Source organism: Lactuca sativa, chromosome 2 (assembly GCF_002870075.4).
Source record: "Lactuca sativa cultivar Salinas chromosome 2, Lsat_Salinas_v11, whole genome shotgun sequence".
Lineage (NCBI taxonomy): Eukaryota > Viridiplantae > Streptophyta > Magnoliopsida > Asterales > Asteraceae > Lactuca > Lactuca sativa.
In genome coordinates, this window is record NC_056624.2 from 182,074,699 (window position 1) to 182,086,174 (window position 11,476).

General features: G+C 37.0%; 1 protein-coding gene across 1 annotated transcript; it reads right to left on the minus strand.

The window, feature by feature from the left end:
- Nucleotides 1-1,110: 1,110 nt before the first annotated feature.
- Nucleotides 1,111-2,882, minus strand: LOC111920064 (uncharacterized). Its single transcript, XM_023915639.3, has 2 exons — nt 2,690-2,882; nt 1,111-2,144 (listed from the first exon to the last, which is right to left on the minus strand). The coding sequence occupies exon 2, from the start codon at nt 2,078-2,080 to the stop codon at nt 1,322-1,324; it is 759 nt and encodes a 252-aa protein (XP_023771407.1). The 5' UTR covers nt 2,081-2,144; nt 2,690-2,882; the 3' UTR covers nt 1,111-1,321.
- Between the last annotated feature and the right edge of the window lie 8,594 nt (nt 2,883-11,476).

Genomic DNA, 11,476 nt, shown 5'->3' on the forward strand with positions numbered 1-11,476 from the left:
ACCCCATTTGTTACTTTTGGTGATGGAAACGTTAAATGTCGCGATGTTGGATGCGATTGTTGTTATGTTATTTCACTTAATTCGAGTAGGGGGTGACGCTGTTCACGTTTCTCACCTACTTTATGGTAATGATGCGCTTTTTGTTCGACATTGGTTTAGAGTGAATGTTGAAAATTTGATCATTGCTTTAAAGTGTTTTCATGGAGTTATAGGTTTCCAGATAAATTTCCAAAAATCAAAAGCTTTTGGTGTTTGTCTTGAGGAGGCCGAGGATTTGGCTTTAGCCTCGATTGCATGCATTGGTGGACTTATGTGGTGCCCAGAGGTCGTGGGCCACCACTCCATTGGTGGATTTGGCTTTAGCCTCGATTGCATGCATTGGTGGACTTATGTGGTGCCCAGAGGTCGTGGGCCACCACTCCAATTCCGGTTGTTAGTATAATTATTTTATATTAGGTGCAATGTCTTGAAATATGATTGTCATCATTATTTTAGATTTGTTTAGAAATTTATTTTTAGTGTCACCACTACTCAAACTTTCTACGTCTTCCACTGGATGCATGCATGACCATAGAAAGCTTCAGATCAAATACCTTGGAGTCCTAGTGGGTCTCGGAATATGTCACGAATTGATAGTTGGAAACAGATTATGGAGAAGTTCAATAACTTATTATATAAAGAAAATTTAAAAATGTTAAAATTAAAATTCCAAAGAGACATACATGGATGCTTATGTAACATAGGTAGGAAACAAACTAAATTGGCTATTAATAGTCTCAACGGAGTAATAAATCTTATAAACTTATACAATGGTGTAATAAAACCAAACCCATAACTTAAGTCACAAATTTATAATTTTTAAAAACTTTGATGACTAAATAGGTAAACTGGTTGAAGTTTGATGTTAATGTAATGTATGTCATAAACATCATAATTTGTTATATGCAAAGCTTTATTAAAGATAAAGAAATTAAAAAGGTGAAAAATACCAAACTTATCATTCTGTTCCAGATAAAACTTTAGACCATATATTTGTTAATATTATCATTATTATTAATTGATAGCGAGTCACTTACAATTTGTTATAGACAACTCAGTTTGAGGCAGCAATTTAAAAACAATACAATACAAACTTTTTACATTTTAGACATAACACAATCAAATATACAATTTTCAAATACAACCAATAGAGAATGAGTAAGAAAGACCCCCAATATCAATATTCTACAAAACAAAGAATAAGTACATAGAGACTCTTCACATGACAACCATGTATGATCTATTATTATAATTATTATTATTATTCATATCAAACAGAACCCTAAGCCATGATTTCCCTCACCAGCCAATCCAAACTCGGATAAGCAAAATACAACATCAGAAATGAAGGAAGACCGAATAGAATAGTCACCAAAACATACAAACCCAAAACCGCAGCACTTGCAGGAATCGCATATAACACAATCAGAACAAAGATCAGCACCAATGGAAACTTAGCCGTTAACTCAACAAAAAATACCAAACCCTTCTGAACATAAGACTGTAACCCACCACCACTGTTTTGGGTGGTCCCCAACGACTGATGTCTGTGAACATTCACATTCACTGAAGTCTGACATTGGTTCTGGTTCTTGTGGGGACCACATTCCCCACAAGAACCAGAGTCAGACTTCACCTTCTCCCCATTTATTCTCTCAACCATCCATAAAAGAAAGTAGTTCTTACGAGGAAACCTTAAATTTCCTCTTAATACAAGGCGAGGGGATAAAAGGTTGCACCAAGGGCAAGATATTAGAAGAGGCAACTGGATTGGTAAAGGAGGGACCTTCACAATGGCCCAATTAAGGGCTAACACGCAGTTTTTACAGAGTGAATGGCCACACCATAAAACATAAGGTATGTTTTCAACAATGTTAAAGGATTCACAGCATATTGGGCACTCTAGTCCATCATCTTTACTAACTGTGGAAGAAGCTTCATCATCTGATAATTCTTTGCCACCTTGCTTTAGTTTTCTGAACCCGTTTCTAAACCTTAGGGCACCAGTGCCAGCTAGACATTTAGATGCAAAGTTCCACATATTATGGGTACTAGGTGTTAAAATTTGTTCAAATCCTGGGAATACATCCGATTGAATATTGATCCTGTGTAAAACAAAAAACAAAGATTTGTTATAAACCAGTTGAGTACTTTTACAAGGAAAATAGACCCTAGAAATAATCAGGTTCTCAGAAGTACTTGATTTTTCGTTGTTCTAATGAAAATAGTTAGCAGATAGCCTCTGAATTACACACAAAACAAAAATAAGAGATCGGAGGTCGAACAAAGGAGTTTTTGAATCAAAACTGCATACCAATTATGCTCTATAAATATAAACTACTAGGCAATCAAAAATCAAATCAATTTTTATCCCAAACGTTGGGAGCATCTCACTTAATACAAATTACTCAAAACATAAGAAAATCGTATGACGCAAACAACTAAACATAGAAAAAATATACATTTGATATGAATTAAGAAAGAGCTTAGATTGCAAAGCAATCGTTACATGTAAACATAAACTCTAGGCAATAAAACTAGTACAAATCAATCGTATTAGACAATATAAGCAGATGCAATCACGATTGCGGCTGATCATAGATAAGGTAACGAAAATTACACGCAAAATTAGGGCTTACGAATTGCGTACCAAGCGATAATAATCTGCCCTCTGATATGCTCTTCTTGTAGCCGATGGGACGTCGGCGGCCGGAGTGAAAGGATACACAAGAAACCGGAGAGATGAATCCTTTTCTACAGTTGTCCCTGGCAATTGGCGTCAATCGGACATCGGGAAACTGAAATATAAAGGGTTAAAAAGATGATGAGATTCTTTTCACACTTAATCTTTTTAGATAATAAAAAGTGTGTATTTGCATGTTTAAAACTAAATATTACGAATTGAAGTACAATACTTATTTAACATGCATATCTAAACATAATTATAAAATACCATGTCTTATTTGTTTAAGATATAATTTTTGTCATTTTTGTTATGTTGATATAAAATATCTTATTTTTTTCATTCAAAATTTGTGTTTTTCATGTCTTAATCACTCCTATAAAATAGATATACGTTACTCGTTTCAGTTTTTGTGATTTCAAGTTCAATGTCGATGGATTTATAAAAGATTTCGACAAATGAATTTACTAAACACAACATATATATATATATATATATATATATATATATATATATATATATATATATATATATATATATATATATATATATATATATATATATATATATATATATATAGCAACGGATTAACTTGTCACATCATTTGCGAATTTATCGCATGGTTATCCTCTTGTGTAGATCATTATCATCCTTGTAGTGTAATGATCCAATCATCCGAGATAGGCTAATTTGCCTTGTTTGTTGTAACGAACATTGCGTGATTGTATATTTGTATATTTAAGAGCATTAAGGGTTACATTTAAGCATTTGTAGCAAAATTTTGTTTTTCCGATTAGGGATTTTCGGAAACCAACTTATAATCCCCTTTTGGTTCTCGTAAGGAACTCGTTAGATGATTAGAGACATTGTTGGGAATTGTTGAGGGGGTAATTTAGAGGGTTACCATTGTAACAATAATTGTTATAAGGCTCATGGGTGTGGTTGTGGTAAAGGTTGTGGTTTGACATCCCAATCGTATTTCTCCTCACTTGTGGCTTGTCACACTTAGGTATTGTTTGTTTTTTGTCTACATGTATTATTGGGCTCTTTTGTCTGCGTTGCGCAGATCACGCGTTGATATTAGGCATTACAAAATGTTTTTTAAAGATTGTAGACCTAAAAAGGTATGTGCATCATCTTCTTGGCGTATATATGGACCAGAGTCTTCAAACATCTTCAGACATCTTCTAGCCTTAAAAAAACACATATATCTTTGTTTTTTAACTTAAATTTATTCTAACTTTATCTATGATAAACAATTTGGAAAACAAAAGTTACAATACTTAAAGAAAAAATATTCGACGACACAATCATGATCTTTGTGACAAATATATAAATAAATATTTATTTATAATAATGGTCGTTGGAGCTGTTTATATAGATATAAAAAAAATTCCTAATATTATCTTATAGTTTTGTGCCAAATTTTATAAAACATTATTTAATGCAGTATCAATCATTTCTTGGGAAAAATATTTATAAATTTTTTTTTAATTGATTTAATTGAAAAGGTAAAACGAAAATTTTAAAAATTCTCATTTTCATTTAAAATGAAATCTTATTTTCATCTATTTTATATGTTAAATTCTTTTATCCCTAATTACAATGTTTATATATAACTTTGCGACCAAATTTTGTTGGTTTTTATCAAATATATACATTAACGCATACCATTTTATTTTTCACTTTTTATACAATAATACATAAAAGTTGATCTATTTTTGTTAATTATGTGTAGTAAAATCATAAAATTATTGAAAAACTCTTTTAGGCTAAAAAAATCAGTTTAATTAGATTTTAGTTTATTATTGCAGATGTTAAAAAAACAAATTATCTTCTTCTTTCAGACTGCAGACGTTTGGTCTGCCTCTTTTACTATTGAGGTCTACAAATATTGTCCGTAAACTGCATACATTTTGCCTCAAAAAAAACAAACAACACCTTACTCTCTCTCTCTCTCTCTCTCTCTCTCTCTCTCTATATATATATATATATATATATATATATATATATATATATATATATATATATATATAACACCCGTTCCTCAGGTATATTTCTTTATGTTATTAAAGTTTATATTTTTGTCGATTAATGTAACATCCCGTTTCGGATCGTCCGTGATTAAGGTTCGTGGACTGAAAACCGAGATTGAGGAGGTCTCGGGGTTGCAACGAGTTGCTAGAAGCATAGGGCATCTCGTCACCTTTCCATGGGTTTGAGGTTCATGGGAATCGGGGTTATATCGAGGAAGCGATGGAAGTTTGAAGTTATGGCAGAATAAGTCCCTTATTTGAGAAATGTGGCAGCTGAGTACGTTGGGCGTACATATATGTACACTTAGCGTACTCGTGTGCGTGATTTTTAAACAGAGCCACCTAGTACGTTGGGCGTACTAGAGGGTACGCTGGGCGTAATAGGCACAAAGTGGAAACCCCAACGTTAGATGTGTCCCTAAATAAAGAATGAGATGGCCTCATTCCTGGTCACCATCCTCAGTCAATAAACCCTCTAAACCCTAATCCTTCGTTCATGGAGCTTGTGAGTGCATTTGAGAGCCTTGAGTGATTTTGGTGTGTTCTTGGAGTAAAGAAGGAGCTTGGGAGAAGAAGGAGTGAGAAGTCCAAGCCTTGGATCTGAGCATATCTGAGTTAGAAGCTTCATATAGAGGTATAAAGCTTCAATCTTTCTCACTCTTTTGTTTTGAGCATCATATTAGAGTATTTTAGGGTTTTTGTCCCAAAAGGTGGAGACTTTATGAGATAGTGAGCTCCATAGATTATGATCAACCCCTTTGAGTGTGATTAGTAGTGTAATGTAAAAAAAAAATACAATCTTGGTCGTTGGAATCAAGCCATGCATGAGTTATGAGCTTTTTGAGATAAGGGAGTGGGTGTTTTGGGTGTTTATGACCTTTCCAGCCATGCAAAGGCTTAAAGTCACTGACTTTATGGAGTAAGAGCCATTAAGGAGTCCAGATATGGGATTTGAGTTAATGTCTTAACTGATTAAGACCAAATGAGTAGAAAGAGTGAATCTGGGGAGTACGCTGAGCGTAATTCCTATACGCCCCGTGTACTGCCCCAGTGTCCCCGATGGCCAATCTGGATCGTGAGAACGCTAAGCGTACCAAGGGAGGTACGCCTCGTGTAACCTCACTGTGGACTTTTGGGCTAAGTCACATTTTGGGCCTTATGTGTTGGGCCTGGAGTTTGGGCTTGTTGTAATAGAGTATTGGACCAGAGGAATATATATTCGTGCTTGGGCCCTTGAATTGGGCTTGCCATTTAGTTTTGAGAGTGGGCCTTGGGAGAGCCCATTTATTATTGGGCCTTGGTGGGCCCAACGGGTTTTAGGTTATTAATGGGCTGGTTGGTGGTCTTCCTTTAGACCTAATGAGTGAGAGTCTGGACTTAGTTCCTAATTGGGTTAATTGTGGTTTTTCCTCATAGTTAGAGGCCGGTGCATAGCAACAACGTTTATAAGGGTTGTCCATCATCCGAGGTGAGTCTTCTCATTATACTTACCATGAGTGGTATCCTTGTGTGACTGAGATGTCTTATGTGCTTATTTATGTATTGTGATATTCTGCATTATGTCTCTGTGATTTATGCTGAGTATTGTTATTATGTGTTACTGAGACCAAACCGGAGGGTCCAACGAGCTGTGAGACTGGAGGGTCCTCACTTAGACCAGACCAGAGGATCCAACGAGCCATGGGACTGGAGGGTCCCACTGAGACACATAGACCGGAGGGTCTTACAGAGTTATAGCCTCAAGTGGCTAATGTGTTGTATGTGGTATTTTGGGGAACTCACTAAGCTTCGTGCTTACCGTGTTATGTGTTATGTGTTTCAGGTTTTCTCAGGATCGCGGGAAGGCACCGACTCGATTGTACACACCAGAGAAGGAGTTATATTTTGAGGATCCTGGATTATTAATCAAACAATTATGGAGATGCATTTTGTAAACTAAATAAATGAGGATTTACGAAATGCGTTATGAGAATTATATGATTTTAAAAAACTGAAAATTTTGTTTGGAAATTTACGGTGTTACAATTAAGGTTCTACGTGGGCGTAGATGGTCAATTACACCGGGCATAATTCATTAAACCCATGCGAGGGTTTTATGCCTTATGCAAGGCGTAACCCTAGTTACATAGGGCGTAATCGTGTAGGGTTCAAACCCTAATTTTCGGGCTTTTGAGCCCTATTTAAGGACTATAACCCCTTGAGGCTCTTTTTATCATCAACCTCCATTATCTTTGACACCCAACTCGAAACCCTAATCTTATTGAGCTAGATTTGAGCCTCTTGTGTGTTTCATGGTATATTTTGAAGGAGGAGTAGCCCATCCTTGAAGCTTGGTGAAGCTCAATCTTGTAGATCCAATGTCTTCATTTCATTTGCCAACTCCAGACGGTATAAAGTTTTCACCTTGATGGTTTATTGAGTTAGATCTTAGTAGCTTCTTGGTTTTCATGCTTATTGTCCCATGATTTTGGTTCTTGTGAGTATGAGCTACTCAAGACCATTGGATTTCTATTTCCTAATGTTTATGAGGTTGATATGTCATAAAAATGGGATCTTGGTTGCTACATTTCACCCATGCAAGAGTTTTTGGACATTAGAAGGTGTTAGGAAACTAGGTTTTGGATTTTAGATTTATTTAGCCATGCAAAGGCAAAGTTAGGAACTTTATCACTTTAGACGTTTATTAGGACCATATTTGAGCAATAGATGATTGGTCTTTGTAAGGTCACACCTTATGATCTGATGAGTCAAACACTCTACACATTAACTATCAGCGTCAACGTCTACATCACCATCAACGCCAACATTTCAAGTCTATTAGCGCCAACACATAGATAGTTATTCTATGTAACTGTTTGTATATTAGGTAATGATACAAATATATAGAATAGATAGCAGATCTGATATCCTTGTGACGAGGATCAGTTCTTAGTATAGATAACATATAATCCCTTGATTGAAGGGATATACTTATATAGATTACTATATAATTAACATTAGGGTAAACCCTAATGTAGAGTTCGTCTCTGTGACCGTCTTTGTGACCACTCGTTTTGTTAGTGAAAACAAGCCCTCTCTTGGTGAAAGACAATTCGGAGAACTACTTGTGTTATTTACTTTCTATTTTTTATTTGCTTAGATTAGTTTGCTCTTGTTCTTTATACTTGAAGCGTATCTGATCAATATAAACCTTCAACTGGTATCAGAGTAGGCTTTTGATACACTCAAGTAATCATGTCGACTTCCAATAATCCTAAATCATTTGGTCTCAACAAAATTCCTCTTTTCGATGACACAACTTCGCCATGTGGAAAACTAAGGCCATGGTTGTTCTTGAAACCATGGACTATGAGATGCATAAAATTGTTGAAAAATGTCCTCACGTTCCTATGTATCAACCTATGGCCAACAATGCTCCTGTTGGTCCCTTGAAGCAAAAACCAAAGACTAGCAATGACGACGTTGACAAGAGGCTGATAAATCTTAACGTAAAAGCTAGAGCAACGATAGGAACTATATTCCCTATCACGTATATCATCTTGTGCAGAATTGTGACTCAACCCAAGAGATGATGGAAATGCTGACAATGGCTTATGAAGGCATTATGGAAGTTCAGGCCACAACCATCAATAACCTCAATCAAAGATATAAACATTTCTTTGCTCAACAAGGTGAGTCCTTAACCCAAACCTTTAATAGGTTTAACTATTTGGTCAATGATATGCACAAGTTAGGAATCATCAAGCATTCCTCTCAGTTGGTTCTAAAGTTCATGGATTATCTTGGGAAAAGTTGGGAACATCACGTTGATGTCCTTAAGAATAGTGAAAAGATCAATTCCATGGATCTAAACTCCTTGTTTGGAAATCTACAAAATTACGAAGAGACCAAAGCTCTTTGTAAAAACATTATGAAGGACTCAAGCAAGGAAAAGTTTGTAGCCCTAGTTTCTTGTAAAGAAGCAATGAAGCACATCAGCGACTCAAATAACTCAGATCAGAGTGAAGAGAGTGATGAAGATCTCATTGGTGAACATGTTGCCAGTGCTGCACTTATTGTCAAATTTTACCAAAAAAGCAGATTAAATGGGGTTCGAAGACCTCATCTTAAGGGAGAAAGTCCAGCGAGGAGATCCTCTTAAGAGAAGAAAAACTCAGGTAATTGTTTTAACGGTGGTATCCCTGACCATTTTGCTAAGGACTACAAAGAGAAGAAAGAAGCTTAAAGTCCTAAGAACTATGTGGTCTTGTACAAGAAACTGGTGGCCCACATGAAGAAGGAGAACATATCACTTCCAAAAGCTTTAATTGCAAAACAAGAGGATCATGAAGAATGTGTGGAAGAAGAGGAGACATTTGAATATGAGGAGCTAGATATTAAGGGTCTAATGGCTATCATCAATGAATCTACTGAATGTAAGCTTAACATGTGTGACGCTGATAATTCTCATGTTGTCCATGGATCAAGTCTAAATCTAGAACATACTTGGTACCTAGACAGTGGGTGCTCTAGACACATGATCGTTATCAAGTCCCTCTTAACAGAATTTGTGAAGAAAGATGGTCCCAAGATGGTTTTTGGCGACAACAATGAAAAAACTGCCATGGGAGTGGGAACTTTTGAGTGCATGGTGTTTAGGCTAAAGGAAGTGTTCTATGTTAAAGGACTAAAGAACAATATCATCTCCATCAATCAAATTTGTGACGTTGGTTATAAAGTTCTTTTTGATTGCCATGAAGTAAAACTTTTTTTTATTCTAAGAACAAAATTGTGCTTACTGAACTCAAGGACAACAACGTTTATAGGGTTTGATTTTATTTGTTTAGACATTGCCACTTTATTTGTTTTTACTTTATGCTTTGCTACCTTTAAACTTCTCAACATAAGCTGCTAAATTTTTATTTTATATAACTTCTTTCTTATAAAAATTCTTTTTTTACTTTAATTTTCCCAAAGGACGCTACATTGTATATTTTTCCACTAACATTGCCTATGTATGATCTTCTCCATCACCTTCTAAATGTCTCAGGATCCTCTATCTCCATCTCGAAATTGATCTTAAATAATAAGATCAGTGTGTCATTCCTTGAATGCATCACCTTCTTTGTAAGAGCTAGTTGACATTGACTCTACATATTTTCTTCAGTACCAATTTCCCTTTTACTGACGTTGATGCTCATGCTGATTGACATGTTGCATCATGTTGATGAAACCAGATAAGAGAGAACTGTGCCATAAAGTATTATTGTAACGACCATAAATTTTCAACCAATTTTAACTTTTCAAAAAACAACCCATTTTCATAATGTTATTACAAAAAGGTTTCCAATACAATTATTATCAGAGTCTTCCCAGAACCACATCATAAAACATAATCATGAGGAGCGGTACGATCACGCCTTTGCCTTGCCACGGTCTCCTGAAGAACCTGAAAAACATTAAACCACAACTGTAAGCTCGAAAGCTTAGTGAGATACCCCCAAAATACCAACCACATATACCATACACGCACAACATGCCATATCATATCAGAACACAGAACAGCCATGCACTTCGGGTCTACTGTGTGACTGGTCCGCCGCATCGGCCTTCAGTCCACCTGGTCCACCCTCTGAGTCTAGCCATACATATCGAGTCTACAGTGTGATTGGTCCGCCCGCACCGGGCCTTCAATCCACCTGGTCCACTCTCTGAGTCTACAGGATGACTGGTCTGCCCGCACCGGGCCTTCAGTCGGTCTGGTCCACTCTCCGAGCCTTGGCACGTCTGGTCCGCCCTCTTGGGGCCTACAACCTATCCGGACCGCTCGCTGGGCCTTCTGGACAACCGGTCCGCCCTGGGTATGTTGGCCTATAGCACAAAGCAGGACCCGCCTCAACCCAACCCCAGTCCAACAACCATGTGCACATAAACATTCAATCATATAACAATTCACATTCAATCAAGCCGATCTAGCAGATCACATAACATAACATCATCCTAACCAGGATACCGACCTAACCGGTCACTAGCATAACATCATCCTATATACCAGGATACCGACCTTAACCAGGTCTCTAACACAATACCATCCTAACTACCAAGATGCAAACATAACAAAGTAATAGCACACAACGATACCCGGATCACAATCTGATAAAGGGCCGGCCTTGGTGCCTTAGACCCTGTTGATATAGTGAGGATAACTCACCTCACAACTGCCGAAACTCTGAACTGAAGAAGCAGATTCTCGAATCACCGCCTCACCGAAAATCCCGAACTATCCGAAGCAGCAAAATAACCATTAGACCAAACACAATATCCTTCCAAGGGTAAATTAACCAATTTACCCTTAAATCAATCCGGTCCATGACTAAGGCCCACAATCAAAATATGAAAGGCCCAACACTAGATAAGCTCTCAAGCCCACTAATGGCCCAAAGACCAAAAGTCCGAAGCAAAGCCCAATATTGGCCCAATTTACTAAATTGGGCCCACCTCACCAAATGGGCCTAGATCCAAGGTCCATAATAATTAGTGAGTCCACAATACTCCATCCAAAATGTCCAGTCATGGCCCAAAATCAAATAGCCCAATCTCCTAAGGCCTAAAATGAAAACCCAACAGAGGGAGTATGTTGGGCGTACCCTCCTTGGTACGCTGGGCGTACAACGCTGATCGCCAAATGGAATCGGGACACAGACCCACTATGCTGGGCGTACTCTCAGTTACGCCGGAC